We start from the raw sequence: 27,701 nt of genomic DNA on the forward strand, positions 1-27,701 counted from the left end.
GTGTCAAGACAGAGATCTAACTAAAATACACATGACAGCCTGTTCTGTCAGAGTAGAATATCTTTGGAGAGACATGTGCACATGTATCTATATGTATGTATATATGTATGTATGTATGTACAGTATGTTTGTATGTATGTATGTATGTATGTACAGTATGTATGTATGTATGTATGTATGTACAATGCCTGTTTTTTGCATATTTGTCACACTTAAATGATTAATTCCTTCAAACAAATTAATATTACACAAAGATAACCTGATTGAAACCCAAAATGCAGTTTTTAAATCATGGGGGAAGTGCTGTCCAAACCTGTCCAAAGCTGTGTGTAAAAGTAATTGCCCCCTAAACCTAATAACTGGTTGTGCCAATCTTGGAAGAAACAACTGCAATCAAACGTTTGCGACAACTGGCAATGAGTCTATCACATTGCTGAGGAGGAATTTTGAACCACTCTTCTTTGAGGGCTTGTTTCAATTCAGCCACATTGTAGTATCTCAATCAGATTTAAGTCCGGAATTTGACTAGGCCACTCCAAAACCTTAATTTAATTATTTTTTTTAGCCATTCAGAGGTGAAGTTGCTGGTGTGTTTTTGTGAGCTTAAAGTCGTGAAGTGATGGCCGAACATTCTCCTTCAGGATTTTCTGTGCAGAATTTATGATTTCATGGCAATTCTTCCAGGTCCTGAAGTTGCTAAGCAGCTCCAGACCATTACACTACAACGACCATGTTTAAATGTTGTTATAGTGTTCTTTTTTTAAAACGCTGTGTTAGGGTTTACGCCAGATGTAACAACTTTTGTCTCATCAGTCCATAGAATATTTGCCCAAATGTCTTGGAGACAAGCCTCTATGCTCTTTTAGGTCAGCAGTGGCTTTCGCCTCTGAACTCTTCTAGGGATGCCATTTTGCCAAGGCTTTTTCTTGTGGGCAAGTGAGGCTTGCAGTTCTTTAGATGTTGTTCAGGGTTCTTTATGAGCTCCTGGACGAGTCATTATCGTGCTCTTGGAGTAATTTTGGTTCCAATTTTTCTCCATTTGTGAATAAAGGGTCACTGTTGTTTACTTAAAATGGCTTGGTTACCCTTTCCAGACTGATACATATCTAAATACATAAACTAATTACATAGTTTCTCATCTGTTCTTGAATTTCTTTAGTATGTGGGTATTTAAAAAATGTTTTGCCTGTCTCGCTTAGTCAGACAGGTTCTATTTAAGTGATTTTATTGACTCAACAGGTCTGGCGTGTGTGTGGCAAGTGAAATTTAAGCCAATTTTCTTCCATTAATAAATGAAATTATCTTGATGTGTAATATCAGCTGAATTAGCTGGTTTAGGTAATAGATGGAGTAAATACAGTATGGGGCAGGACTTTTCCTTTCTGAAACCAGAGTGTCCACCTCTACAGAAAAAAAAAATTAAACTAATGAGTTCTCAGGTAAATTTTTAACTTCTGTGGAACTTTCTGTATCTGCTTTTCAGGAAAAAAAAACAAGCATGAAGGTGTCAATATGTAATTAAACCACTGAATTTCACTTTTGTCTCAATGCTTTTAAGTGTGAGCGCTTATATATATAAAATTATGTTTGTCTGCCCACTATAAATACGAATTGTTGTTATCTGTTATATCTTATCTTTGAGATGTGCTATGCTGCAAACCCAAAATTATTTAACCTTTAAGTCACCCTTATTTTGAAGTATAATATGTGCGGTGGCCATTTCAGCGAATGTAGCGCAGCTCACAAATTGAATCCTAAATCGTTATTAACTTCCTACCTAGGCACACTACACAGTGTACGAAGTCGCGCGCGCTATAGAGAGCTCTTCTCCCTATATAGTGCACTAGTTATGGAGCAGTGGGCCGTTTGCTATTCAGCCGCAGACTGTCGTTAGTAGCGCAGGACTGACTCTGGTTTTGATCTAGATTCGCTCTCTGGAGACGGCTTAAAGAACACTCTGGACCGTTTGAATGGACAAATAAGGTAAAAAACCCCTACTTTTTGGTTATATTATATGTATTTGTGCCTTTGTACGCCTCGGGTTTTTAGATATAGCCAGAGCGCGCGCGGTTGTTTGGGTGACAGCTAGTAACTATCCAGGAGCTAGCGGTTAGCACTGTGGCTACCGGCCGGACTAACACATTTCAGAGACATACATTAACTTTCTTTTCATATATTATGTGTGAAACATGATAAAGATATTATTATTATTAATCTGTCCCCCAGTCTTCCCCATAATGTTGTCTGATTTAAACTCGCCACTTCTACCCCCTTAAAAACAGTAATTTCACTGTTAATATAAGTAACTTTATCCAAGTGCTGTCAAATATATTGGGGGGAATAAAAGAAAAAAAAGAGCTAAAATATGATTTTATTGATTTCCGTGGACATTCCGACACAGATTTGTTCAGCCGCCGCATACTTGCGCCCTCATCAAGTATGCAAGTATGGCAAGTCTCAGGCAGAACCTTTCTGTACTCATTAGTGCGCTAGTATTCTAGTCATCACAAAATCTCGTGCTGAAAGTTTAAGGCTTCACGGCACATCTCGCGAGATTTCACTCCCTATTTTTACAGCTGTGACTGTGCTCGTGCAGGTCCAATTACTCACTTATCACTCACTCACTTATCGTCCATACCACTTCATGCTGTATACATGGGACTGAGGGTGCGAGGTAGGGTACATCCTGAACGGGGTGCCAATCTATAGCAGGGCACACTCACATACACAAACACGCACACACACTCACTCTCACGCTCATTTTCCAATGGAAAAAATAAAACCGAAGTACCCCGAGGAAACCCACCAGGACTTGAACCCTCCTCTCTACTCCTTTGAGCCACCCTGACGCCCAGCTCTGATTAGACGTCTTTAAATATAGTCCCTCATACTGCATAGATGTTGTTTGCACATGTGCAACAAATGGCAATATCTGGTGTGTGTGTGTAATGCAATATATACCCTTTTTTATCCAATTCAATTCATTTTTTTTGTATAGCGCTTTTAACAACTGTCATTGTCGCAAAGCAGCTACAGTTATTTAAGTTTGTATGGAATGTGAATGTGTATGAATTAAAATGATCAGATGGTCCCTGATGAGTAAGCCGAGGGTGACAGTGGCAAGGGAAAACTCCCTGAGATGGCAATAGGAAGAAATCTTGAGAGCAATCAGACTCAACAGAGAACCCATTCTCATCTGGGTCAACAGAGAGCAGGAATTCATCTGCATTCATACTGTGTGTTGGGTGGCAGGCAGTTCAGTATAATAGTTGATGTTAATATGGAGTACAGGGAGTTATTGGAGGCTTAGTTAGACGTAGGAAATTCCAGTCCTAAACTGTTGAGCAACTGCTGCCAAGTCAAGTCCTCAGAGAAACAGTGGTCAACATCAGTCAAGGTCAGAACCGTCTTCATGATGGGGTGAAACCAGCTCCAGACACCGAATACATCCCAAAGAGACAAACGGGGCATCCATGTAACAAGAACTCCAACCAGAAGCAGGGCACCAGGATGGGTCATACAGAGGGCAGAGGAAGTCTGGATCTGGCAGCTCAGGAACGACATGTGTAGCTCGACAGAGAGAGGAGGAGAGAGAGAGGAGAAGAGAAGATGGGGGGGGGGGGAGGAGGAGAGAGAGAGGGGGGGGGAGGAGGAGAGAGAGAGAGAGGAGAAGAGGAGAGATAAATGTTAGGTCTGGTCACAGTCACATAATGTATAATGTAAATGTATATTTAGTGTAGAATGCAAGCAGAGACTCTGGCAGGACTAACTATAACAGCATAATTAATTATTTTAATTTATTGAGTATAAACTAATTTATTGAGTATTGAAACACCTTTCTATACTACTGTTCTGATTTTTATATCAGGTGTGTAAAGAGTATACATGAGGGACAAGATTTGCATCACTTAAAGCCATAAAGATTTTATTTGAAAATGTTTTTGCTTGCGACAGTAATTCACAGATTTGGTTGCTTGGTAGAGATATGGGAAGTATTGATTCAGTTATTACCACAATGGCTCCAATATCGATAAGAAAAAAAAAAAAAACATTTTGTGTATAATATAAATAAACTAGTTGAATGTCCAGAATGGGCTGTTTTTCAGTTTGATTAGCCATGTTTGGAGAATGATTGATCAGCCTATGTTTGGAGATCGATTGATCAGCCTATGTTTGGAGATCGATTGATCAGCCTAACATATAAACGATTTTGAACCGAGCGCATAAATGTCCGATATGGTGGATTCGTTCCTAAGCACAGTACGAATCATTTGTGCCTTTCTCTCTCTTTTTTTTAATCTCTCTCTCTGTCCGTTACCCTAGGTGTGAGCTCATGTGCGTGAAAGAGAGGAGATAGCATTTCTATAAAATGTGTTTAACTGCCCTTTGATGTAGCACAAGTAATCTGTTCAAAAACACAGGCGAGCAATGGCTGAGAAGTAAAGGTTAGGTGACCAAAAAGTGTGTGTGTATGCGTACGTGTGTTGGACAGGGGATGGGGTTAGTACATGAAAACATTTCAACATTGTATTTGTATAATGTACTGTATCCTAAAGAATTAATCCTTACAGCAGTGTAACTTAGTGCATCCTTACAGCAGTCAGGCCAAATATCTTTTAGGGCTGTAGATTTAATAAAATTTTATGATCACAATTATGATTATTGGCTTCCAACGATTATGATAACAAAATAATCAAGATTAAATGATTTATGACGCATTCCGTTCAACAATAAGGTTTTTCAACAATTTCAGCTGTTTGAAAACGCTTTGATTTCAAGGAGGCGGATGAAGGACAACACTGCGACACAGTCATTGATCGAGGGCTCTCTTGATAATGCACCGCCGTCCCATCCAGCCCTCAGAGGCATAAAGAAATAACAGATGCCAACACATCTTTCGTAGCAAAAGACATGTGCCCAGTTAGCACTGTTAGCGATCAGGGATTAAAGAAACTGATAAACACTTTAGATAAGTGTTACACGATACTTAAAGGATCGTCTGTGGTGTTGGATATCACAGCGCACCTTCGAAAACTCCATGCCTCGATGTGTCAGTTGTAAAGTTATGAAAAGACACATAACATTTTATATAACTTTTTATGTAATATTTGTTTAACATGCTGTTATATTTCAGTGTTCAATAAAGACATGTCCGGCAGTCAGTGAATAATCGGTTTTAATAAGTTATAATTATCATTGTGCCATAATCGAGTAACCTTACTGTCTGCGTGCTTCTTTCACGTTTTGCAGGACATCAGAGGGGTAATAACGAGGTGCTTTTGAGGTTCTGTGCAACACTAGGAAATAGCTCAAATTCTCTTTGATGACTGACCCAGACACTCTGTGTCAGATCAGTATGTCAGTAATAATCAGATCACCCTGTCAGTTACAGATTAGATTACACATGTGGTAGATGATGGTCCTTTCAGCTGGGAAATTCAGATCATCAGCGCACTCATGTAGCAGCTCTGTTTGTTTGTTGTGCAAAGTTACAATCGTGGCAGAAACACCATAGAAACAGAACACTGTGTATAAATTTTTCTTTTTGTTTGTTTTAAAGATAAATCGATTGTCAAAACACAGGTCGTTGCGGCTCAGGAGACCCGATGCTCCCTCGGATGCTTTACTTGACGCTTGTGCAGAAATCCACACTGACATTTGGTACTTGGAACAGCTGTGCAGTGCATTTGGACCACACAGAACACTCTCTCTCACAGACACACACACACACACACACACACACACACACACACACACACACACACACACACATATATAAACACTGTTGTTGGCTCAGGGCTTGTTTGCATTCTCTTGAGAGATAATCGATGCAAAGTGTATGACTCAGACTTTTTAAACTTTGCTTGCTTTGAATAGAGGAAAGCGCAACTTTGGCATATGATTAAGGACAGTGAAGAATGTTGATGGAGACTTATTGCGAAGAAATGGCAGACATGTACGACATAGTACACCAAGTCCCCGATTTACAAACGAGTTCCGCTCCGGGAGCACGTTCGCAAGTCGGATTTGTTCAACAGAGTGAGTCACGAATATACAATGTTAAGCATACCAATCCACTATTGGCTAAATCTGTGCGGTGCATCTTGTCCCCTTTCCCCGCACTGCACTTACTCTGTGTAGCCAAAAGCATTAACCGCATGTAAACTTTTTTAAACCTGCCTAATGAGTCAGCTGATCGTGTTTAAATTCAACCCGAGAGGGAAGGACCATACACATTGTTTACTGCAGACATCATTTTGTTCGAGAGCTGTTTTTTACTGTATTGGACTCTGAACCCTGTTTTGTTGAGGATTTTCCAAAATTAGGATTATTCTCCGTCAAGACAGACATCATCACGCTCCTGGACGGATTCATTAAACCGGTTCATGAATCTATAATTGTAAATATTGGTATCTAGTGTACTGCAGTGTCTATTTTTGTAGAATACCTGTGAGCTACGTCTGCGATTTGTTTGCATCTACGAATGTTTGTAGAACCGTGGTCTGTTCGTATCTGTTCTTAGTGTAGTCCAGAACGGTGTTTCGTACAGGTGTGGAATATAATTACGGTGGTAGCCAGCGGAAAGGGATGGCATTTTCTGCAGCGCAAGAGTGGTCTAATACATGCAACAAGCAACAAATATACATATGACCTTTGACACAGAATTTTTATTTATTTTAAATTTTCACATTTCAGAGATCCAACGGACAAACCTCCATTTACTTGTATGTGAAAAGGAAGATTAAAAGCAAAGATTTGGTGTACAAAGATGGCACTGTATGTCAGAGCACTTAAATATTTTTAGACATTTGACTATGTTTTAACAAATACTTTATATCTGAGGGTCAGGACTGTTCAAAATAGGGGATACGCAGAAAAAGAAATAGCACCGGTTCATAAAATCACATGTTTTTCATGGTTGTTTTTGATTGTTTCTGTGACCAAATAATAATTGAAAATTTTGTGGGTTGTATATTTTTTGCAAAGTGGTTCCTATATTCCGGTAGCAATAAAATTAATGCGTTTTACATGTAATGATAACTTTGGTTCTACACAGCGTTTGAGAAAAACTCAAATGCACAGTTTAATGTCTGACGCCTCCCCTGGCGATAATAATGGCATACATGCATTTATATACTGTGTATATGTGTGCATATATGTAATTTGTTTTAATATAAAAGAATTGGTCATTGGTCAATGCTGTGTTGCTTGTATGGATCTGTGTCGCTTTGGTTTTAAGGGTCAGGAGTGGGACAGGAGTGGTAACATGAGAGGGAACTGTCCGCTACCAGTCAATCCATTGCGGATGGCATAGTTTTCCATTTGGGAATCAGTGCAGAATGGGATGCTAATGCAGGATATAATAACGGCTATTTATGAAAAGAAGTTAAAGGAGATCCCCAACAAGAAACACCTTGAATATGTTTGCAATGAGAGAGATTTCGATTTGAGTTTTATTGCAGTATCAAGCATTGTTTTTTTTCTCGCTTATCCCAAGCATATTCAGGTTCGCCCCAGATCTTTTCCATGAAACAGATTTGTAAATCTTTATACAAATGACCTTAAAGAACGTAATCTCATTTAAAAATAATTTTAAAAATAAACACCACGGATAGTGGAACTACACTCAGCTTTCAGCTTTCTGATGAAATTTCCACCCTCTCTGTCTCTTGTCTTCTGTCAGTTTTAGGTAGAATTAAAATAAACAGCTGCAGCATAAGCATTACAGCGTTCTGCTCCACTGTGAAGTTTTATTTATTTAAATTTTTTTAATGGATTACAGTAAGTCATCCTGTATTCCTAAGCCGCATTCCCATTTCCGTCTGACTTAAGAACAGGATTTGGTTTGAGGCGGATATTTACGGAAATTATCCAGTTTGAAGGAGCGTTTTTTTACGCCTGTCGTAAAGCACAAAAAAAACCCAGACGTTTAACAGTTGTGTTAACTGTTTTGTACAGTGCGTGTGTGCGTATTTTGTGAAGATTCTGTTTTACTGTTGTGTATGTAGAATATATAGACTCTAAACATATTAATATTTTCTTCTAAGTTTCTTCACATTTGAATGGAATCTCTGGTAAATTTTATGTGATTCTGGTAAAATCCATCGAAATCCAGTTCATCCTGAAAGCGTACAAAAGAACCAGTATTTTCCCACTTTAATTAATGTTGAAACCCGGTGCGACTTTGAGAGACGTGGCGACTTCGTCTGACAAAAACCCGACCCCAGTGCGCATAAAATCCAGATGTGCATTCTTATACATTATGAACCTAATTTAATATGCTTTACATCGTTGCTATGTGTGCAGCTTGTAGCTGCAAAACAAACAACTTGTACTTGTATTAATAATGCTCTATATAGAAGAGTCACAGGGGACTAGCGGTAGCACTGCCACTTCATGCCTTCAGGGTTAGGAGTTCGAATCTCACCTCAGATTGTTGTCTTGGTCTTCTGTGAGTTTCTTATGGGCTGGCTGGTGTAGTGTAGTGGGCGCGTTTCTCAGCAGCATAATGAAGTCGTATCTCGTTGCAGTTAACCACTGTTTTTGTGTGGAAAAACTCACGAATTTCAAGGTAACCCTTAAAACTCCAGGAACACTATATTGGCGATAGAAACACAGCACTGCTTAATGACTGATTTAAAACAAAAACAACTGTTTATATGGAGGTCTTGCTGGTGTGCGTCGATGGAGGACGCGATGGACATCAAACTGTACATTTGGGGTTTCAGATATGTCATGTAGAACCAAAGTTATCTTTTATTTATTTATTCATTTTTTTTATTAAACCACCTCAAACACAAACAAAAGCATGACACACATGGCTTACTCCCAAAAAAATAAAATAAAAATCAAGATTTTAAAACTTTGTCCTGCTGAAAGTCCCGATCATGAACCAGTTGTGGCTTCTTGACTGAGACGGTTAGATAAGTCCAAGCAACCTTACATGCTTTTCAGGCCAGTGTCATAAATCCCCTGCTATTCCTAAGAAGTGAGTGTGGTGATGATTGTATAACCATTCTTGTCCAGCACACTGCACCACCTTTGTTTCCTCCGAACCTCCGGCACTGCTCGACTTTTTCTAGCATCTCTCACCGATTGAGGAAGACATGCATCCGGACTATCCGGATATTTTTTTTTTTTTTTGGCACCCAGGTGGGGGAATAAACTTTGTCCAGCAAGGACTAAAACTATGCCTAATTACCTACCGGTTTCTTACTGTAGGTATTTGGGTTAACTCCTCTTTACCTGCTCCATCTAAAATAATAACCTAGTAACCTAGTGAACCAAAATAGAATATAAGATTATAATAGAATGTAAGAATTTCGGCTGTAGCTATCGAATATTTTAGTAATCGAGTATTCTACCAAAAATTTAATCGAGTAATTAAATGAAATGTACTTTTGCTTAATTAAAATATGAGAAACAAAGATTAATTGGTTTTCTTTTTTAGAAAAATCAGCATACTCGGGGAAAACGATTACTCGAGGAATCGTTTTAGCCCTAGTAAGAATTTATTCACTTATTCATTTATTCAATTTATATTGGAACGTAAAACCTTTTAAAATGCTCATGATCAGGCATTTCTGCGAATCAGGTATAGGTCACCTGATGGTCAAGAAATATACAGAATATATCCCACATGTGCTGCTCAAAGGGTGAGATCTCTTTTAAATCCCTGCTTCAGTTCTGACACATGGCTCATAGGTGTTACCTTTTAAGCAGAAAAACTCGGTCTTTAGTCCTGGATACAATGACAGCGTGTTTTGTGGTTATTTAACTGAATTTAATTGGGTCTGGAAACGCCCTGCACTTGTTTGAAGACATGGCTTCCGTCCAAATGGATCATAATCTCTCTGACGCTGGCAGTAAATATATTTTCTTGTGTCTTGTACATGTGTATGGCTGATTAGGCGTACAAACCATTATTCAATTCAATTTTATTTGTATAGCGCTTTTAACAATCGTCATTGTCGCAAAGCAGCTTTACAATTATGGAAGTTCGTAAGAAATGTAAATGTGTACTGTATTCTCCTTCAATGCATACGTGTGAGTGTAGTGTAATTAGTGCGACTGGAGGTTTAGTCTTTTATTATTATTTTTTTTATCCCCCACCAATTTCCCCAGTTAAGATATCTAATCTAACATAACATGTACTTAAACTGTAAATTTGGCATGTCTTAAGGACATTGAAGATATTTGAAAAAATATATATATTTGGAGTGGCATAAAAATATAGAACATAAGATGTTTTGGGGAATTTTTGTCTCTGTTTTTGTTTTTGTGCACGCATCAAATAAAAACGAATTTTAATGCCATTTTCACAGGTTAAGGTAACACACAGGCTTAGAGAAGAAATTTGAATGGAAAGTGCCCTAATATAAAAAATAAAGCAACCTTGAATCTCAAAATTCAACAAATGGTGTGTGTACACTATTTTAACTACACGCTTATAAATGTACATAATAAACACAATCTCACACCTTCATTCCGCCCACTTCACAGTAACAGGTAAAATGCACCAGTGAGTGTGCAGTTTAATTCAGTTAAGCCAAAGTTGCCAACACATCTAGTATAAAATAAGTATACTGTATATTGTTAGGGCTGCAACTAACGATCATTTTAATTAGGGATGCACCGAAATGAAAATTCTGGGCCGAAAACGAAACCGAAATTTTTGGATGCACTTGGCCGAAAACCGATACCGAAACCGAAAATGGCTTCATTAAAAAACGTTTAAAATATTTTCTTTTTGTTTGTATTAAAAAAACTACAAATTAATTAAGCAATCAAACTTTTATTGATAATAAATAACAGTAATAAGGCTGTTTAACAATAACAAAACTTGCTTCCAAGTGCTTCCAAACCGCCGACATACTCCGTGTTTGATGCGTAATGACAGCGCGAACGAGACAGGAGGATGGGAGAGGCGTGGCGACAATTTCGGCTTTTATTTTCGGCGCTTTCTTACGTTTCGGCCGAAATTTCGGTGCATCCCTAATTTTAATAATCTATTAATCTGTCGATTATTTTTTTCGATTAATCAGATAAAAACCAAAAACCAAGAAAAGCATTCATTTCCAACCCTTTATTCAAAAACGGAACTAAAATCTTTAGAAAGTGCACAAACATGTTGCTCCTTGAGCTGTTATAATAATAATAAAATAAAGTATAAATGGACTAACACAAAAAAACATAGACATGTATGCTTTACATCTGCCAAATATATACAGTGGAACCTTGGATTACAAGCATAATTTGTTCCGGAAGCAGGCTCGTATTCCAAAACACTCTTAAACCAAATAAAATTTTTCAAAACACTAGTGGAATCACTGCTGTAAAGTAAAAATAAAACACATTAACCTGCACTTTACCTTTGAAAAGAATCGCGTGTTTTGTGTAAAGCAGAGGGAAAGCGTGTGTGTGTGTGTAAGTAGGAGGGGTCTGTGTGTGTGAGGCATGGTGTTCAATGACGCGCACACGCACACACACACACACACACACACACACACACACACACACACACACGTCTCTAATGAGACTTGCTTTTGCTTTACACGCGCGCTGTACAAACACGCACACAGACACAGAATAAAATGTTTTACACACACATGCGTGCACGGATGTTGATTATACCAGCTATGTATCTTTCCTCTACCTCCGCTCGTATTTTTTCACCTGATCACCTGCTCTCCAAAACTTTGTTTTTTACATTATTTTACATTGTAAAAAACAAATTTTACGTTGTTTTTTACATTATTTGTTTTTTGCAAGCCAGTTTTTGGCATTTAATTTTAATGTAACTAAGGAATCCAGAGTTTGTAGCCTGGTCATAAGTTCGTGGCCAGGTCGAAACGGCATGACGTCCACTCTCCGTAGAGAAAAATTTAGGATCGTCTTCTGAACAACCTAACAACAATGTACAAAGTTCGTGGATCATTTAGATGTCCACGAACTGCAGAAGTCGGAGGAACAGGGAGATTCGTATGAACCATCGTTCGTAAGAATATTTCTGATATTTGTTTAGATTTTGTCACTCACTCACTAACTGAGGTTTGTTTATGTTGCATCATCAGTGCACTTGTGAATACTTTATATATATTTTGCATGGCTTGGTTCCCCATGTTCAAGAAGTACAGAACCAGATGACTTACTGCTGTGAATGCTGTTTAGAAAAATGCACCTGCTTTTGCACTTCCAGCTTCAGCATTCTGTGATCTTCATGGTTAGAAATGTTCATGTTTTAGGAAATAATATAAAAGTTGTTGTGAACATAGAAAGCTAAAAGACTAAATTTCACTCTTAAACTCTGGAAGAGGTAGGGATGTTTAATTATAACCTTAAATTAATAATCGATTCATTACTGTCAAGAGTTTAACCGATTAAAAATGTATTAACTGACTCTTTTGGACTTCTGCTTCAGGCAGTGTTCAGTATAATGGTATTTTTAGTGGTGGTGTTTTGGAACCAGGACAGAGACAGCATTTTTACCAGCCTTTTATTGATTATGATTTTTTTGATTTGTCGATTTGGGGTTCATTAATTTGTTGCACATAACTAATAGTTTGAGACTGCTAGAACAGTTTAAACTGTTGAAACTTAACAAGAAAAATGTTTTAGTTTCTCATTATTTATTAGAGACGTTAATGATTAATCAGCTGGTATTTAACAGATTAAAATGCGATTTATTTTTTTTTAAATAACTGATAAGATTTGTTTTGTATGAAGGTGGTAACTCCTGTAATTTAACATTAGAAGACAGGCTCCTTGCCTGCTTTGGTAACAATTTATTTGATGAATCGGGTCTTCGCGTTTGCGTCGGTCTGCTCATGATCCACTTTCTCTTCTGCTACATTTATCTTTACTGAGATCTCGGTCACAGAACTGTTCACCTGTTGCTTTTAAACACTTTGAGTAAAGTGAGAAAGAAAGAGAGAAGCTGAGTGAATCAATGCCCTGTACACAATTAAATAAGTCGGTTTGTGCTGCTAGAACAATTTAAATTTAAGTCTTAAACATATGGGGAAACGTGTGTCTGGTTAAAATGAATTATGATTGTTGATCGTTAGTGTTGTAAAAAAGTATGTGAAAAGTACAACCCAGATAGCAAGGAGAAAATACTCATCATTCCTTTTTCTTCTGTAATTGACAAAAATACTCTTAAAATGCTCTTTCATGTTATATAAAATATTTTTTCATGGATAATACAGCAGTAAAAACTGCTCGCTTTGTTTCCATGACTTGATTCCCACAAAGTTTTATAAACATGTTTCTCACTCGTGATAATCCTTTATTCCATTTCTCAACAAATTACTTTAGAAGATATCTACAAAAACTGTTTGTTTTAATTATGTAGCTGTGTCTTACTGCAGCATGATGCCATGGCTCTGAAGCGGCCTGTGTCACCCTGGATTAACAGTGATGTGATCGGAGTGTCTGCTTCAATGCTTTTTAGATGTTTAATGCCGTCAAATCCTGATATTACATATACAGTTAAAGTAATGTATAGATATTGTCTAGACAGCCTGGTTCTCTCATAGCTTGAAACAAAAAAAGATGGAAGTTATTAATACTAATACATTTGAGTCATTTCAGTTTTGTTATATGGTTCATATCACAAGCTTATGTTTTTTCCCCCTTTTTGACAATTATGTAAAAGCATCACTTGTCATTCATATGCTGTGTGTGTGTGTTTCTCTCTTGCTTAATCTGAGCTTGTTGCATAATAAATTAGTAGAGAGTAATGTAATTTATTTACATGTACACAAAGAAGTCTGCTGTCAGTTCCAGGATGTCTTACTTTATCCAGATCTCTTCTCTCTCTCTGATACAGTGTAATCCGAGTGTAATCATCAGCGCTGACCTGCTTTTCTTCTTCAAAAATATTAGTTCTTATTTCAGAGACTTTTTGCTTTAGCTTCAAAACCTAATTCACATCTTTTATTTTCACACAATTTTAAAACAAGCTTAGTTATTATTTAAAAGTAACTCGTTCCTTATAACATTTAACTGAGCATTATGTATCTTTGTCATGCCTGATAATTATTTCTTTTAAACAAACTTTGCAAATAGTTTACCTGTAGGATTATTAAGAAGCTGTGACGTCTTACCTCTTCAAAGACTCAAATTTCTGTAGTTATGCTGGTTGAGTGGTTGTGAGCATGCGGGCGCGCAGCTTCAAATGAGTGCACACGGGGCTTCATCCTATAATAAATGTAATAAATAGGGATGCACCGAAATGAAAATTCTGGGCCGAAACCGAAATTTTTGGATGCACTTGGCCGAAAACCGATACCGAAACCGAAAATGGCTTCATTAAAAAACATGTTTAAAATATTTTATTTTTGTTTGTATTAAAAAAATGTTGCATATTGCAACTTTGCTGTCCTCATGTGAAACTTTGAAATGCTTCCAAACCGCCGACATACTCCGTGTTTGATGCGTAATGACAGCGCGAGCGAGACGGGAGGATGGGAGAGGCGTGGCGACAATTTCGCTTTTATTTTCGGCGCTTTCTTACGTTTCGGCCGAAACCGATAATGCTATTTCGGGCGTAAATTTTCGGCGGCCGAAATTTCGTGCATCCCTAGTAATAAATAATTTCTAAATCTATTTTGGATTCAATGAGACTATACATCGAGAATCGACACACAAAAGAAACAATATTCAAAAAAAAAAATTTTTTCTCCTTCTCATCTTTCATTTTTACCAATGATGCCAGTAATTCTGGTGTTGACGCCAACTTGTTGCAAAACATCTTGGGTTTTCTTAAACGCAGATCATTAATGGTGGAAACTGGTCTGCTTTGGCAAAAGTGTCCCACACAACTCTTGCAAACACAGCGAATGTTACCTGACCGGCAACAAAAATGATTCCTTGCAGATGTGTGTTCGTAATTTTTGTTTATTCTACAGTTCAGGTTATGCTATGAGTAAATAAAGTCTATTTTGAACTGGCTGATTTTTATAAACATGGATTACAGATCATTTTCTTTTTTTTCACCATATCTGGGCCTTTAACTCTCACAGCCATGTACCCAACAAACTTTAGTTTGAATGTTTTAAGGGCACGAGTCCTTTAGAAATCCGAGCGTATTCACTCCAATAAAGGTGCAGGAAGATAGACGCCTAATATTACGCATTAACTTCATCGAGTTGATCTTTTACCTGTTGCTGATTTGTTCCTTGTACTTTCAGGGGCACCGGCGGGATGGACATCACAAGCCGCTGCACCCTGGGCGACCCCAACAAGCTGCCGGAGGGCGTGCCGCAGCCAGCGCGCATGCCCTATGTGTCGGACAAGCACCCACGGCAAACCCTGGAGGTGATCAACTTGCTGCGTAAGCACCGCGAACTGTGCGACGTTGTGCTGGTGGTGGGTGCCAAGAAGATCTACGCGCACCGTGTCATTCTCTCCGCCTGCAGCCCCTACTTCAGGGCCATGTTTACCGGCGAGCTGGCTGAGAGCCGCCAGACCGAGGTGGTGATCCGCGACATCGACGAGCGCGCCATGGAGCTGCTCATTGACTTCGCCTACACTTCTCAGGTTTGACACGTGTTTTTTTTTTTTTTTTTTTTTTTTTTGTGCATACAGACGACCCCAGAAACTATGGATGTGGTAAAATAAAATAAAAAAACCCTATTACAAAAATTAAAGAATGTAAATATAAACCTCTATACTGCACTGTCTCCCGCAGTGCTATAATGTAAAATGCACGTTACAACTATATGTACTTAAATTCATGCGAGCTTGTTTCTTTAGTATAAGCCAGGTAAATGCAATAATAATAATAAGTCACCATCCCATGCCGCGTTTCCTCTACGGTTGCATTGTGTTCTCTCCACAGTACTAAAATATTTTTTATTATATTTTTTATGAAATATAAGTAAAATTATAACATCACTCTTGGTTCACAACAAAAACAGAACATTAATGGCAGCTTTGACTGTTGTGTAAAAAGACTATTTTAAAAAAGTTGTTTTGAAGCTGATACTCACTTGCCGTCTGTCTCGATTTTTTTATTTCTTATTTTGGAACGTGCCACAGCCAGATTTCATAATGCTACACTTCAAACAGTTAATCCTTGGACCGCTGCTATAGACTTTGTTAAAGAATCGACAAAGTGATTAGATTTCATGTAAATTAAAGCCATGTGTGTGTAACACTAACTGGATAGTCTGTGTAAAATAATAATTTTTTTCTTTGTGATTAGCTTATCCTTCATTTTGTGTTTCCCTTCACCCATTTTTATTTATTTAATTATCCCCCCCCCAACAACTCTTAAAGCAGTGCATTTGTTTTTGATTTCATAGTTGAATTTTCCAAGTTCCAGTTATTAACAAAAAAATAAATAAATCAGTAAATGATATTGTTCTTAATAGTTCAGTGTTAAACCACTTGAAAAAAGTATATATTGCAACGAAAAAAAGCCATAAATCTCATACGAAATTGCGTCAGTTTCCAACAACATTCATTAGTTAGATTCTAAAGAAAAATCTGTGAACAAGCGCAGCCCCGAAGTCTTCAAAGTTAAGTGTTTGTACCGAAATAATATACAAGGTGCCGTATAGGCCATAAAAATTTGAGTTGGCTTCCTTTTTTATTTATTTATTTATTTATTACGATCTTTGCTGTGGATTGGCATTGGCAGTGTGTCAGAGTAACTCAGCATGTGTACTTGTGGCCCTCAGGTGACCGTGGAGGAGGGCAACGTCCAGACCCTGCTGCCCGCCGCCTGCCTGCTGCAGCTGGCTGAAATCCAGGAAGCGTGCTGCGAGTTCCTTAAGCGCCAACTCGACCCGTCCAACTGCCTGGGCATCCGGGCTTTTGCCGACACGCATTCATGCCGAGAGCTGTTGAGAATCGCTGACAAGTTCACCCAGCACAACTTTCAGGAGGTATAGAGCTTTTCTTGCTTTACAGTTCAGCTCATGAGTGTGTGGGAGGAGTGGAAGTAGACACGCGGTATTACGTGTATGTGACGTACACCAGTATCCACCGGGTGGCGGCGTTTAGGATTATTTTCATAAATGTTACACAAAGGCACAACATGTAGAATTGCTGACGGTGTCAAGCGCTCGAACCTGAGATCATGTCTCTGTGGAGTTTCTCCTGGGTCTAGCAAACATGATTGTCTATGCTAAATGACATGTAAACGGTACCATGTGTCCCATTCCTACATTACTGTTTTAGCAACCATGAGCCATTACTGAGGATGAAGTAAATGTTGTGAGGAAGTTGCTTAGGTTGGCAGATTTTACCCCAAGTCACGGCCAATTATGTAATTCTGTTAAAAAGAAAGAAAAAAAAAAACAGCCAAACATTACACTGTGTAAATAACTAATCATAGCATTCCGGTTAACAGTTGTTCAAATGGTTAGATTTAGTCAGAGTTACTCTATTTAAAAAGAGCCTTTCTATTCAGCTGTCCGAGTCATTGTGACGTTTGTTTATTCCAGTGGGCTCTCTTTAGAGCAGACTCAGTAATGTAATAATTGGTACCGCTCCCTTATCAAATCAGTGAGGAAATCAGATAACAAGCCTTACTTTCGTCAGGGTTGTAAGTGCTGCTCAGTCTCAGAGCGAGTAAACTCGAGAGCAACATCCCTGTGCTAAATTTAGCAACGCTCTTTGGTAATAAAATAGATTACGTGTCTCGCAAATTTTTTTGTTTTTTCTACGAGCGTCATGTTTAATAGATGACGTTACAGCCCTGTGTTATTTTTATCCCAAAGGAAAGTTTGAATCCTAACATTTGCTAAATCTATCAAGTAATCAAGTTATTATCATCGTTTAACCTCGAATAGCTTTTTAACCACACATTTCCAAATTACCAGGCCATGTTTCCCTTTTCTGTTTTTCTTTCTCTGTAATGAGCCTTTTCATTACACGGCCATCTGTAAGACAAGCAATTTTTATTTTATTTTTTCTGGGTGTTATGAGACATCTTATTGTTCGGTTATTTTGCTTAACAAATAAAACTTGACTAATTAAGTCTAATAGCAACCAGTTGATGTTTGTTTGAATACAGTTGTTGAACTGTTTTGAATTTATGCTACAACTTTTTATTTTTAAAGCTTTATGTTGCTTAGGTTTAGTAGTTCTTTATATTGCAAAAAAAAGACAAAGTATACCCGTGGGTTTTTCTTTCGGGAGTCCACCCACTGTTGTTTGACTGCCATCTGAAGCTGATTTATCTACCAGCCGACTACTCCTACTCCACTGAATGACTTTATGAGAGTTTAAGTGGTATGTGGTTAAAGGCTATACTCAAAGTCCTCAAAACTTTTCCCTGCAGAAAAAAAAGTAGTTACAGCTTAACCCCTGAATAAGCACTGATGAATCTGGTTATTTGGACTGACACGTTTTGTAAGTTATTATAGAAACCATTGGATTAAGGTCCTTAATATAAACTTTAGTCTTAATGAATATCTGACCTGCTGTCGTAGAAACCTTCCACCTTTAGACCGATCCAAATCAGGTGTATTACAGCATCCTAAGGCTATTTTGGTAGAGTTCAAGTACATTCATTTCACTCTCCTGGTTCCACTGGTTACATGTCTTGTTGGATTCCATGGTGAATTGATTCTCTGTCTGATTTTTTTGAATTTTTTTATCCTATCTCTTTAGGTCATGGAGAGCGAAGAGTTCATGCTGCTCCCAGCCAATCAGCTGATAGACATCATTTCGAGTGATGAGCTGAACGTGCGCAGTGAGGAGCAGGTGTTCAACGCAGTCATGGCCTGGGTCAAATACAGCATCCAAGAGCGGCGACCTCAGCTGCCCCAGGTCAGTTGTGCAACAGTTACACATTTCTTGCACTTAGGTCCCAAGTACTGTCTAACCCTTATTCCTGTACATTTAATAGTAAAAGTCAGTCATATATAAACGTTCCCACTTTTAATTTTGTGGGGTTTTTTCTGGGTGTAAAAACATAATAACCATCTGATCTTAGCAGGTCTTGGTATTAAGCAAGTTTAACCTTAGACGACTTAACAACATACAACTTCTTTTACCCTGCCATTATTTATTTAATTAAAATAAAGCCAAAAAAAAAACCCATGCAGGTAATACTCAGTGCCCTCTTACTGCTTCTGCTTGATTAGTTGATTATTAGCACTTATGCAGACCTCTATAAACCTCTAAACTCAGACGTTATGTCAGTTTGCTGGTCTGGAGCATTTAGGTGTGTGTTAACACAATGTCAAGTGTGGAAAACACATAAGCAAAGGTCTTTAGAGAAGCAATTATTGCTGCACATCAATACGGAAACTATTTCCAAGCAAGTTTAAAATTACATTGTCAATACAGTGACAATGATAATTCATGAGTAGAAAGCATTTAAGACTGTTCCCCAGGGTGGATGTCCCGGCACATTCCCATTCCCAAGGTCAGACCATGCAGTGCTCGAAGAAATACAAAAAAAAAACTCGAGCGCTACATCTCGGGCCCTGCAAGCCTCACTGAGCATGTTAAATGTAAAAGTTTATGACGGCACAATTAAGTCCTATTCGCATGGGATTAGTATTACCTGGCGATCTCTAGTCATTTGTAATAATTGCAGAGGTTGTCTGTGATCTTGATTGTGTGTGAATCAGCATGTCTTGCATAAATTGGTGGGGTTGTACATACATTTTTTGTCAAGGTTTTTTTCGTTTCAATGCCTTTTTGCCCATCTTCCGCAAATAATTTAGGCTGCGTTGTACGTGCTTTGAATGTATTTTGGATGCCGGGTCATATTGCTATACACCATACAACAATACAATGTGCAGAAAGAAAAAGCTAAAAACCATCAAAAGTGCGAAACCAGATATTGTGCAAATCCGAAGACATCACATCTGGTAAATTTTAGTAAAACATGACGGTAAAATCACACAAGGTCCCCAGATAAAACTAATCCTGTGCGAATAGGGCTTTAGAAGACATACTGGACAAACATTGTCAGGATAAAGCGTCTCCTATTTTAAAAAAGGGATTGAAATGATTGAACTGAAGAAAAGGTTGTAAAGAAGAATGTGCTGGGATGATGATGTGAAAGACATGTGATAGTCATACAGGAATCATTACCTACACGTTGCTGATATCCTACATGGGATACTAGGTATTGCTCACCCTGTATGTGTGTAATATGTGTGTGTTTGTATGTGTGTGTTTCAGGTCCTTCAGCATGTCCGCCTGCCCTTGCTAAGCCCCAAGTTCCTTGTGGGAACAGTGGGATCAGATCCACTGATTAAGAGCGATGAGGAGTGTAGGTGTGTATGTGTGCCACCAGTGTTTTGTGTATTTGGTTTTAAAGAATATGAGGTGTGTGAATCACCCTAGTATCCCTGTTACTGTGCAGATCAAGTTTAGTGTCTTTTAAAGCAGCTCAGAGTGAGTTTTTCTTTCCCAGGGACCTGGTGGACGAAGCAAAGAACTACCTTCTGCTTCCTCAAGAACGCCCACTCATGCAAGGACCTCGTACCCGACCCCGCAAGCCCATCCGCTGCGGAGAGGTGTTGTTTGCTGGTACGTAGATTATAATTGATTAATGAGTAAAAATTTTGAGATTCTTAATACAGAGTGTTATTAGTAGTCATATATATATGTGTGTGTGCGCGGGTGTTTCAGTAGGAGGATGGTGCAGTGGTGATGCCATCTCGAGTGTAGAACGCTATGACCCCCAGACCAACGAGTGGCGCATGGTGGCGTCCATGAGCAAGAGACGCTGTGGAGTCGGCGTCAGCGTCCTGGACGATCTGCTGTATGCTGTGGGCGGCCATGACGGCTCTTCTTACCTGAACAGTGTAGAGAGGTGAGCGTTAAGGGTTTCTTTATCCAGATTGTATGCATTATTATCAGGGTCACTGTATTAACAGTTTATAGTAGAGCAATAAGCATGTGTTACAAAATACAGACTTACAGAAGAGCTAGTATAACAATTTAGGAAAAGAAATAATATAAACAAGAGAAAGTAAATCTTTAACAGCGCTGTGAATATTTAAGCTCGGCTTTAGACTTTATAGTTGAAAGATTTACTTTCCTTTATCATATTTTGTTTTTAACCTGACTTTTTGGGATTTGGTGTTTTAGCTTTACATATTTTTAAGTCAATTCTATTAATGTAAACAACTTTGAGCTTAGATCGGCCACTTTTTTATTTTTGTGTGTTGTAATTAGTAAGTAGTTAAAGTCACAATTAGTAGTCACAATTAAATTAGTCAGTCACAAAAAATGATGTAATTTTGGGAATGTTGAAAGAAAATTTACATTAATGAGAATAATATTTTTCCAATAAAATAAATACATTTCCTATATTATATTCTATGCTATGTTTACAATGGGGAAAATTAAATATATTGCACATAGTTAAATCAGTGTCTACATTAGATGTTAAAGAAAAGAAATTGGTAAGGTATATATTATGCAAAACCTTTAAATGTACTTTTTACTTTGTTGTGGACAGAATTTAAAAGGTAAGAACCATGCTACTTGCCCTAATTACAGAATTCCAAACAAGTTTTCCCCTTGGATTAATTCTCTTCCTTCAATAAAACACATTTCTTTTTATCACTACATTTTGGGTTATAAATACACGTCATCAACCCAAAAAAAAAGTAATAGATGACATTTCATTAAGTAAACAAAAACATTCGGTATAGCTTTAACAATTGTAATAAATTCCTTATGAACAAGGGTTCAGCTTCTTGTACACTATATGTAATTTGTATAGTAATGCATCATCAAGAAACTACAACAAGGCTGCCCCCTGGTGTTTCTTTCCAGGTATGACCCCAAGACTAACCAGTGGAGCAGTGATGTGGCTCCCACCAGCACATGCAGAACCAGTGTGGGTGTCGCTGTATTAGGAGGTTACTTGTATGCAGTAGGTGGACAGGACGGAGTCTCATGTCTTAACATAGTTGAAAGGTTGGTAAAACAAAACTATAATCGCAAAACCAAATCGGAAAACAGCTTTTTATTTTAGGCTCAGACATTGCTGTGTATAGATTACACGTATGATTTAATTTTCAGGATGCTGTGATCTTTAATCTTATAATGATTTTTTTTTTTTTTGCATATTTGTTTTCTTGCTTCTTTTCTACAAAGATATGACCCTAAAGAGAATAAATGGACACGGGTGGCATCTATGAGCACGCGGCGTTTGGGAGTGGCCGTCGCCGTTCTTGGAGGATTCCTCTACGCAGTGGGAGGATCAGATGGCACCTCCCCTTTAAATACAGGTTTGTTATTATTTAAAGCACAAATAATTGTACTACTGAGACTAGCATTAGAGCTGTGAATCATGGGTAGACTGTTGATTCGATTTGGTTTTGGGCATAGTGGTTTAAATACAGTAAGACAAATCAGACTGTAAATATTAGTACTACTGTATTTAAATCACTATGCCCAAAACCAAATCGAATCAACAGTCTACCCATGATTCATAGCTCTAATGCTAGTCTCAGTAGTACAACTATGTAGTAGTAACTATGTGCACTGTGGCGCAGTGGTTAAGTCATCCGAAGATCACTAGTTTGTTCTAGGTGATGCTGTAGCCACCCTAACCTCCCCCCCCCCAGGGAAGGGCCCAGAGAGAACCGATTGGCCGATTATCACGGTGGGACAAGAGGCACTTAGCGCGCTCACATCAATCACAACTCTACAGCCGATCATGGGCTTCTGTGAGCTTAAACAAGCAAAAGGAGCGGATAGCGCTGTCCTCGGAGTGTGTTACACCGCCCCTAACAGTGCATGAGCAAGCAGTTCGAAAAGATGATCATTTTAAAAACACAATTTTTTGTTTGATACTTGGGTACTCAGGAATCCCTGATAATCCCAAAAGCAAACAAAACTGCCAAAGAAGCATTATCTAAAAAAACTTATCAAATGCTCTATACCATTCACAGATTTAAAACCAATTTTAAATGTTTACGTCAAAAATAAATGGAAATCAGAATGGGACCAATGTCTAAATAACAAAATATATTTAAAAAAATCCTGATGTTTGATTAAAACATAAATTTCGTTTTAACAATCGTTGGGATCAAGTCACTTATACAAGAAGCAGAATAGGACAATCAAAAGCTACGCCAAAATTTTTACTACCCAGAGATAATCCACCACAGTGTTCACCGTGCAGAAGCCTTCTGACATCAAACATTTTATTTGATTGTAATTCTTTTACTCCTTTAAGGTACTTTTTATTCTGTTGACAAATAAAAAAAAAGTTTTTAAACATGTAAATCCAAATTTTGTTTTAAAGTTCTTATTTTTAATATTAAATAGTGGTGAGACCAGCAATGCTCTACGGCTTAGAGACAGCGGCACTGAAGAAAAGACAGGAGGCAGAGTTGGAGGTAGCAGAGCTGAAGATGTTGTGGTTCTCTTTGGGAGTGACAAGGATGGATATAGGATCAAGAATGGGCTCATCAGAGGGACAACCCATGTTAAACGTTTTGGAGATAAAGTCATAGAGGCCAGACTAAGGTGGTTTGGACATGTTCAGAGGAGAGATGGTGAATATATCGGTAGAAGGATGCTGAGGTTGGAACTGCCAGGCAGGAGGTCTAGAGGAAGACCAAGGAGGAGATTTATGGATGCAGTGAGAGAGGACATGAAGTTAGTTGGTGTAAGAGAAGAGGATGCAGAGGATAGGGTTAGATGGAGGCAGATGATTCGCTGTGGAAACCCCTGAAAGGGAACAGCTGAAGACAAAGAAGAAGAAGTTTAAATATTAAATAACAAAAACTGACTCTTGCCATGAATATATTTGTAGAAGCAGGCATGGCATTAAAAGAGAAATACAGAAAAGATTTGTCGGCTGACTTCTTGTGGCTTGTAGTCTACGGCCCTCCCTGATTAATGGTGGTAGCCTTGAAGTGGTAGCCGCCTAGTTACAGAAAGGAATTGTATATGATTACAATTAGGGGACAAAAATCAGAAAAAAAATCATATATAATAAGTGGAGAAATGCTAAAAACTTTTTTGCTCCACATTCCAGTCCAGTAGGCGGTAGTATTGCATTAACTGCCCATAAACTCAAAAGAAGAAGCAGTGATACTCTCATAAAAAAGCAAGTATTTGCAGAAGATGCAAGCAATTTATATTTTTTGCAAAGGCTGTGCTATACATGTTTTTTTTAAGGAATTCATCAGTTTTTAGACAATGTTATTAATGTAGGCTTTAATATAATTAAAAAAAGTCGAATGCTGACCAACAAAGGATCAATTTAGTTATGATGCATGTCCGGTTTATTTAGTTGCTGATGTCTTGATGCATGCTGACCTTTATCATTTCTCATAAAAACAGTATATTTCGAGAATAGTAGTTAGTTGTGCGGAAACACAAATTTTTAAGTAACAATACCTTAAGCATAGTGTATAGTTCTGAGAACTTCCTGAACCGAAAGCAAATATGTGTCAGAATTAAAAATAATGTCTGCTTAGTAATTATTCTTATTCAATATATAAAAAAATAAAATGTCTAAACAAATTATAAATAATCAGATGTTCCGATGTGATGGAAAGACTAATCACTTCTGTCTCGTAGCATTTGATAAGCACAGGCCTCAACGTCAGTCTTGATTCGAATCATCACCGATTCATTTTCCGTCAGTACTAACGTATTTGCTGATTTAATTTAGTGAGTTTTGTCTTCTGGAATATTTCCCAATTTTTTTGGATTAACATTCAAAATTTAAGCTTTGCTGCCAATTCCACAGTAGCAGCGTTTGTGTTTCAGCGAGCTTATGTTACAGATGATCAGACAGCTGGTATTTATTCTGTGTACAAACTGAATCTATTAGACTTATGCATAGTTTGATATATTGAGTAATCAGCATCTCGATTAAAGCAGCTCATTCATTGCATTAAAGAAAAGCAGACTGAGCGAGGAAACTAAAAAATAAATCTTTTTACAGCCATGAATGTTAAAATAATAGACTCACTCTCTACCTAATGTGATCTGAGCATTGTCATCATCATTTTTAGCTGTTTGTTAAAATCAGTCACAGTGACATCTGACCAGTTTCTGAGCACTACATCCGGATTACTGGCACTTACTTAAAACCAGTTTTGTTAAAAAGAAAAAAAAAAAAATTGTTTCTCTGTCTGCAGTGGAGAGGTATAACCCTCAAGAAAACCGCTGGCACACAGTATCACCAATGGGCACGCGACGGAAACATTTGGGCTGCGCCGTCTACCAGGACATGATCTACTCGGTCGGAGGCCGAGACGACACCACAGAATTGAGCAGCGCTGAGCGATACAACCCGAGAACCAATCAGTGGTCTCCTGTGGTTGCCATGACGTCCCGGCGGAGTGGGGTAAGCATTTGGGGGAGAGGGGGTTCATATGCCTCAAGCTTAGGAGCATAAGGGAGTTTTCACATTTCACCGTCTACAAATACCCTAAAAAAGTCTGGTTCATTTTGATCAGTGAGAACACAATCGTTTTGCGCTCGGGAACCGTGTCTGCAATTGCTGGGAAAAAAAGTGGGTCTTAATAATGATATACACTCTGGCACAGATTGAATTAGATATGGAAGCAAATCGTACCTGAACATGAAAGTGGACGTGAAGTCACTAGTGCTGTCAGTGTCCTCAGAAATCTCTGTGTGAATGTTGCATGCAGCAATCTCATTCTCTGACTTGCACAACCATAATCAGAAGGTTTTTTTCTGAAATACAGGTAGTTCCGTACTTAAGAATGAGTTCTGTCCTGGGAGCACGTTCGTAAGTCAGATTTGTTCTTAAGTCCGATAAAGCGAGTCTTATGCCTTTAATGCGAAAATATACAATGTAAAGCATACCAATCCACTCCACTAAACCTCTCCCCTTTCCCCACACTGCCATCATGTGGCCAAAAATGTAACCAGGCCTAAGGAAATGAATCTGACGGTGAAATGTTGTCTCTGCGGCTTTAAATTGCGAAAATTACGCCATTTTGTCGGAGAGTTGTTTTCCACTGTATTAGACTGTGAACTTGAGGATTTTTCTAAATTAGGATTATTCACCATGAGGACAGCTATACAGGACAGCTATTTTCTATTATCAAACTCCCGGACTGATTCATTGAAACTCATTTCTCCCACGCCCTCACATACAATATACCGGATTCCTGGACACGGTACAAAATAAAAGGTGCTAGTGTAAACGCCCCCTAAATCTCCAGGCTTAACGATGTGTTTGTGGCTTTTAGGTGGGTTTAGCTGTGGTGAACGGCCAGTTGATGGCGGTTGGTGGATTTGATGGCACCACTTACTTGAAGACAATAGAAGTGTACGATCCTGACGCCAACACGTGGAGGTAATTATAAACACACAAGATGATTTCATAAACATTGTAAATCAAATGATGATTATGGTGAACCTTTATGGTGAATATCCTGTGCGTCTCCTCCCTCTAGGCATTACGGTGGAATGAACTACAGGAGATTAGGAGGCGGAGTCGGCGTTATAAAAATGACTCACTGTGAATCACATATATGGTAACGCCCTCCTCCGACCCCTCACAGATGCCTCACTATTGCTTGTGCCTCTCATTTGAGACATTAAGAAGGAAAAAAAAAGACTCCATTGTGTAAGACTTTTGCTTCACATCTCAAGCCAATGAGATCATCATGGAGAGGTTGAACATCTGCGGCTCCCTTGTCCCGTGAAGACTTCCACGTTCAGGGCTGGATTTCATCGCTCTTTCATAGGACCTGCACACAGTTAAAGGCTCACGTCTATACGAGAGAGACAGGCAGAGCGAGGACTCTCACTGCAGCAGCATGGTCCTGTCAAACAAGAAAAAAAAAGTCACATGTTAAAAGTACACTTCCCTGGAAGGATCTGTACTGCCTAGTATTTGTGATTCATAATTTTTTTTTTTCTTTTTTAGGGATGGGGTGCAGTGGTCAAATATAAGCTCATACTTTGCCAGGTAGCATCACAGCCTCATGCTCATGTGGACAGTAGCTTGTCTAAAAGGTGTTTTAATTTAATCTTATCAACTGGATGCACTGTGATGATTTTTTTTTTTTTGTCTTTTGTGTAGACATTTTTTTCTTTCCTAAATAACCTTCCCCCTGTCAGCCATGGATTGAACAAAGCATGGTATAGTGGTGCATATGAAAGCAGTAGAAGCAATAGAAGCCTTTCTAGTTTCTTGAAGGTGCAAATATGGATAAAGGTGCATGCAAGTCAGTTTTCAAAAGTGGTTTCCACCATTTCAACATTATTATTATTATTTTTTTTACTTTAATGTCATATGATGCATCAGTCTGTGCACTTTAATCCAAGATTGTTTTTTTGGGTCACTGTTTTGTTTCGAACACAGCGAGACAATATTGACATTTAAAAATTTTGGTGGATTTATTATGCATTTATATTTTGAGTTTGTTACACATGCTGGTTGATTATTATTATTTTCCCCCCAGAGAAGCTAAAATAAAATGGTTTCCAGTCTCGGGCTGTACATGCTCTGTGTTGAAATGTTGATTTACTTAATAAAAGGGATGCATTTTGACCTCTTGAACTGTTTACACCCGAGTGCAAATGTGTGACGCTAACTATTTATCAGAATGCTTTAACATGAATGTTATTTCCAAATAAATAAAAAAAACACCACTCATCCAGGTTTTTAAATTCCACATATTTGTGTCCTCAAGAGTCCTCTCCTCTCCTCTTGAATGGGCTCATTACATGAACAATTGAGAAGGTGAGAGTAGGAGGGAGAGTCG

At 38.3% G+C, this 27,701-nt stretch overlaps 1 protein-coding gene across 1 annotated transcript; it reads left to right on the plus strand.

Annotated features, from left to right (window-relative positions):
- Nucleotides 1-1,861: 1,861 nt before the first annotated feature.
- On the plus strand, nucleotides 1,862-27,503 carry klhl20 (kelch-like family member 20). The gene is made up of 12 exons (XM_053499587.1): nucleotides 1,862-1,983; nucleotides 15,195-15,543; nucleotides 16,689-16,895; nucleotides 18,628-18,786; nucleotides 20,155-20,249; nucleotides 20,390-20,505; nucleotides 20,608-20,791; nucleotides 21,763-21,906; nucleotides 22,087-22,220; nucleotides 25,095-25,303; nucleotides 26,178-26,284; nucleotides 26,385-27,503. The coding sequence occupies exons 2-12, from the start codon at nucleotides 15,208-15,210 to the stop codon at nucleotides 26,467-26,469; spliced, it is 1,776 nt and encodes a 591-aa protein (XP_053355562.1). The 5' UTR covers nucleotides 1,862-1,983; nucleotides 15,195-15,207; the 3' UTR covers nucleotides 26,470-27,503.
- The last annotated feature ends 198 nt before the right edge of the window (nucleotides 27,504-27,701 follow it).

The sequence above is a fragment of the Clarias gariepinus genome, chromosome 1 (assembly GCF_024256425.1).
Source record: "Clarias gariepinus isolate MV-2021 ecotype Netherlands chromosome 1, CGAR_prim_01v2, whole genome shotgun sequence".
Taxonomy (NCBI): domain Eukaryota; kingdom Metazoa; phylum Chordata; class Actinopteri; order Siluriformes; family Clariidae; genus Clarias; species Clarias gariepinus.

Bases quoted from the DNA above. Each gene is read 5' to 3' on its own strand.
- klhl20 (XM_053499587.1), top strand. From the start codon at position 15,208: ATGGACATCACAAGCCGCTGCACCCTGGGCGACCCCAACAAGCTGCCG. The intron at 20,250-20,389 runs GTGTGTATGTGT...TTTCTTTCCCAG, and splicing joins AAGAGCGATGAGGAGTGTAG to GGACCTGGTGGACGAAGCAA. The intron at 26,285-26,384 runs GTAATTATAAAC...TCCTCCCTCTAG, and splicing joins CCTGACGCCAACACGTGGAG to GCATTACGGTGGAATGAACT.